Source organism: Dipodomys ordii, unplaced genomic scaffold, assembly GCF_000151885.1.
Source record: "Dipodomys ordii isolate 6190 unplaced genomic scaffold, Dord_2.0 Scaffold15, whole genome shotgun sequence".
Lineage (NCBI taxonomy): Eukaryota > Metazoa > Chordata > Mammalia > Rodentia > Heteromyidae > Dipodomys > Dipodomys ordii.
In genome coordinates this window covers 17,919,495-17,923,099 of record NW_012267231.1, presented here as the reverse complement: position 1 = coordinate 17,923,099, position 3,605 = coordinate 17,919,495, and the positions used below count along the sequence as shown (strand labels likewise).

The following is a 3,605-nucleotide window of genomic DNA, read 5'->3' as shown; positions in this document are numbered from 1 at the left end:
TGTGTGTGTGTCTGTATGAGTGTGTGTCTGTGTGTGTCTGTGTACGTGTGTCTCCATGTGTGTCTGTGTGTACGTGTGTCTGTATACGTGTGTATGTGTGTGTGTCTATGTATGTCTGTGTGTGCATGTGTGTGTGTCTGTGTGTGTCTGTGTGCATGTGTGTGTGTGTATGTCTGTGTGTGTGTCTGTGTGTGCATGTGTCTATGTGTGTATCTATGTGTGTCTATGTGTCTGTGTGTGTCTGTGTGTACATGTATCTGTGTGTGTCTGTGTGTCTATGTGTTTGTGTGTGTCTGTGTGTGCATGTGTCTGTGTGTGTGCATGTGTCTGTGTGTGTGTGTGTCTGTGTGCGTGTGTGTCTGTGTGTGTGTTGCTCTGGAAGTTGAGGGTCTGTGGAGAGAAAGGCGTCCTGGCCCACTGTCCGCCACCCTTCCCCCGAGCCCTGGAACCTTCAGGATCTTTTCCAGCTGCCTCTGCGTGTCGACCACGATGATGTTGGCGCGGCAGTCGTGGGCAATGTAGCGGCACGCCTCAGGGGAGCTGGTGGTGTAGATGCCGGTGACGATGCCGCTGCAGAGACACGGGAGACTCAGACTCGGCCCCCCGCCCCCCCCCGCGGCCCTCCCCGCAGACCCTCCCCACAGAGCCCGCAGGCCTCACCAGCATTCTCCAGCCTTCCAGAGAGACCCTAGCGGAGAGCTGGAATGGCTCGCTACTTTTTTCTTTTTTGTCAGTCATGGGGCTTGAACTCTGAGCCTGGGCGCTGTCCCTGCGCTCTTTCACTCAAGGCTCTCTACCACTTGAGCCACAGCTCTACTTCCGGTTTTCTGCTGGTTCATTGGAGATAGGAGTCTGGCAGACTTTCCTGTCCTGACTGGCTTCGAACCGCGATCCTCAGATCTCAGCCTCCCGAGTGACTAGGATGACAGATGTGGGCCACTTGTGCCTGGCTCTACTTGTTGTGTGTACGTAGTAGGACTCGAACTCAGGGCCTCACATTCTCTATTAGCATTCTTGCTAAGGCTGGTTCTTTACCACTTGAGCCATACCTCCACACTTGTGGATTTTCACGGATTCAGAGGAATATAAGAATCTCATAGATTTGTCTGTCCCGGGCTGGCTTTGAACCACGATCCTCAGATCTCCTGCTGTTGAGTAGCTGGGATGACAGGCGTGCGCACCAGCGCTCGGCTGACTGTGTACTTTCTGCCCACCCCCAATTCCCCGGCATCCCAAGCCTTCCTGGAGACTCACCCTGCGAACACAGTGCCCACGGCGGAGAAGAACCACTCCGGGGAGTTGAAGCCAAGAATGGCCACGCTGTGAGCCCTCTCCAGGCCGAGCTGTAGGCCACAGGGTCCAGGTGAGCCAGGCAGGGCAGGAGCGTCTCCCCCAGACCCCTCCATGAATACGGGGGACGCCCCTCCCAGCAGCCAGGGAACCCCCCCACCAAAGGATCAACCACTCCACGAAGCCTCACTAGGACTTGAACTCAGTGCCTGGGCACTGTCCCTGAGCTTCTCCTGCTCAAGGCTGGCTCTCCACCACTTGAACCACAACTCCACTTACAACTTATCTTTTTTTCCACTGTTTAGTTGGGAGATCAGAGTCTCACAGACTTTCCTGCCCGGCTGGCTTTGAACCATGATCCTCACATCTCAGCCTCCTGAGTGGCTGGGACGACAGGCGTGAGCCACCCGCACCCAACTAGCCACGATCATGTCTCAAGGCCTTGGTCAGGCTGAGGACTGGGGAGATGTTTTTGGGGGGTCCCCCTCACCTTCAGGAAGCCCTTGGCAGTCTTGCGGGCGAGCAGGTAGTACTGAGAGTAGGAGACATGTTCCCACTTGTTGTGGCGCTTGAAGCCCAGCGCGGTGATGTCCCCGTATTTCTCCAGAGCCTCGTGGAACATTCTGTGCACAGTGTAGGGGGGCTGGGGGCAGATGGGGTCCATGCGTAGGCGAACCCGCCCGTCCGCCCGCGTGGTCCACAGCGCCTCTTCTGCAGGGGAGACAGCAGCTTGCTCAGGCCGCCCGGCCCGTCCACAGAGGAGCCAGGCCTGGCCCCGACTGCCACCTCCGGCGCTGTGGGTCTGGGCCCAGGGCAGGTTGGCAGGTGAGCCAGGGTTGGGGCAGGCTGGGGGGGGGGGTGCCCCTGGCTTGGCCTTGAACGATAAGAAACCATGGAGGAAGAAGGCAGGTGGCGGTTGAGGAGGAGTTACAGGCCCTGGAGATCTAGAAGCTTCCAGATCTTTCCTTTTTTTTTTTTTTTTTGGCCAGTCCTGGGGCTTGAACTCAAGGCCTAGGCACTATCCTTCAGCTTTTTCTTTTCTCTTTTGGTCAGTCTTGGGCCTTGAATCCAGGGCCTGGCGCTGTTTCTGAGCTCTTTTTGCTCAAGGCTAGCGCGCTACCACTTTGAGTCACAACCCCACTTCTGGTTTTCTGGTGGTTCACTGGAGATAAGTGTACGCTGATTCACCCCTATTTTGGGTTGACAGCCTTCACCCAGGCCTGGCCACAATTTTCTATTTCCACCAATCCTGGCTGTGTCAGCGACGGAGTCCCGACGCCTAGTCCTGGTCTCACGCAGGTTCTAGTGTCTAGTTGCAAGCTACCACTCATAGAAGGTATTGTGTCTGCTATAGGATGTTTTCCCTGGCTGCAAGCAAGCTTTAAAATGTCCTGTCTGATATCTCCAGTGTCCAGCTGTAACTGAGTAGTTTGCTAATCTCTATCCTGCAAGAGATAACCTAGCCACATCCAGCTGACATTCAACACTCCTTTCTTCTCCGTGATTGTGTGTCCGAGTGGTTTTCTGGGTTGGTGCTTACAATAAGAGTCTCATGGACTTTTCTGTCCTGACTGGCTTCGAACCACCATCCTCAAATCTCAGCCACCTGTTTAGTTGTAATGACAGGCTTGAGCCACCAAGAGCCCAGCTCAAACAATTTTTTTTTTTTTTTTTGTCGATCGTGGGGCTTGAACTCAGGGCCTGGGCACTGTCCCTGAGCTCTTCAGCTCAAGGCGAGCGCTCTACCACTTGAGCTACAGCGCCACTTCCGGTTTTCTGGTGGTTTATTGGAGATAGGAGTCTCATGGTCTCTGCTGCCCGGGCTGGCTTTGAACAGCGATCCTCAGATCTCAGCCTCCTGAGTAGCTAGGATTACAGGCGTGAGCCACCAGCGCCTGGCTTGTCCAGGCTCTTTTGAGAAGTGGTCTCCCTTCCTTCTTGGAGGAAGAAAAGAAGGAGCAAGGGAGGATCAAGGAAGGTGGGTGGATCTGCAAGTTCACACTGTTCATGACCGGAATCAGAGTCCAGGCCTACGGATGGCCTCACTGCCAGAGCCTGGCCCTTACTGGCCTCAGCTCCCTGAGCCAAGCAGGCCTGTTGGGAGCCTCTGGCCAGCTGGAAGAGACCTGGGGGGTGTGCAATCATGTTCCCTGCACCCAGGTTTGCCATGGTCACAGCCATCATCTACCCAGCCTGTTTACCCCCCCGCCGCCCCTCCTCCCCCCCACCCCCCCATGCCCAGTGGGCTCGGAGCTAAAGTTACACTCATGGAGTCTACCAGCTGATAGAGCCGGGGTGTTCCAAGCCCCCCCCCC

The 3,605-nt window shown here is 55.8% G+C and overlaps 1 protein-coding gene across 1 annotated transcript in view; it reads right to left on the bottom strand.

Annotated features, from left to right (window-relative positions):
- The window catches only part of Acsbg1 (acyl-CoA synthetase bubblegum family member 1), a 47,267-nt gene that overhangs the window by 28,703 nt on the left and 14,959 nt on the right, over positions 1 to 3,605 (bottom strand). The window contains exons 5-7 of the mRNA XM_013011951.1: positions 1,781 to 2,092; positions 1,255 to 1,343; positions 450 to 570 (exon numbers count right to left, since the gene is read on the bottom strand). Of these exons, the coding sequence (XP_012867405.1) occupies positions 450 to 570; positions 1,255 to 1,343; positions 1,781 to 2,092 (522 nt within the window). The remainder of the gene's footprint in view (positions 1 to 449; positions 571 to 1,254; positions 1,344 to 1,780; positions 2,093 to 3,605) is intronic.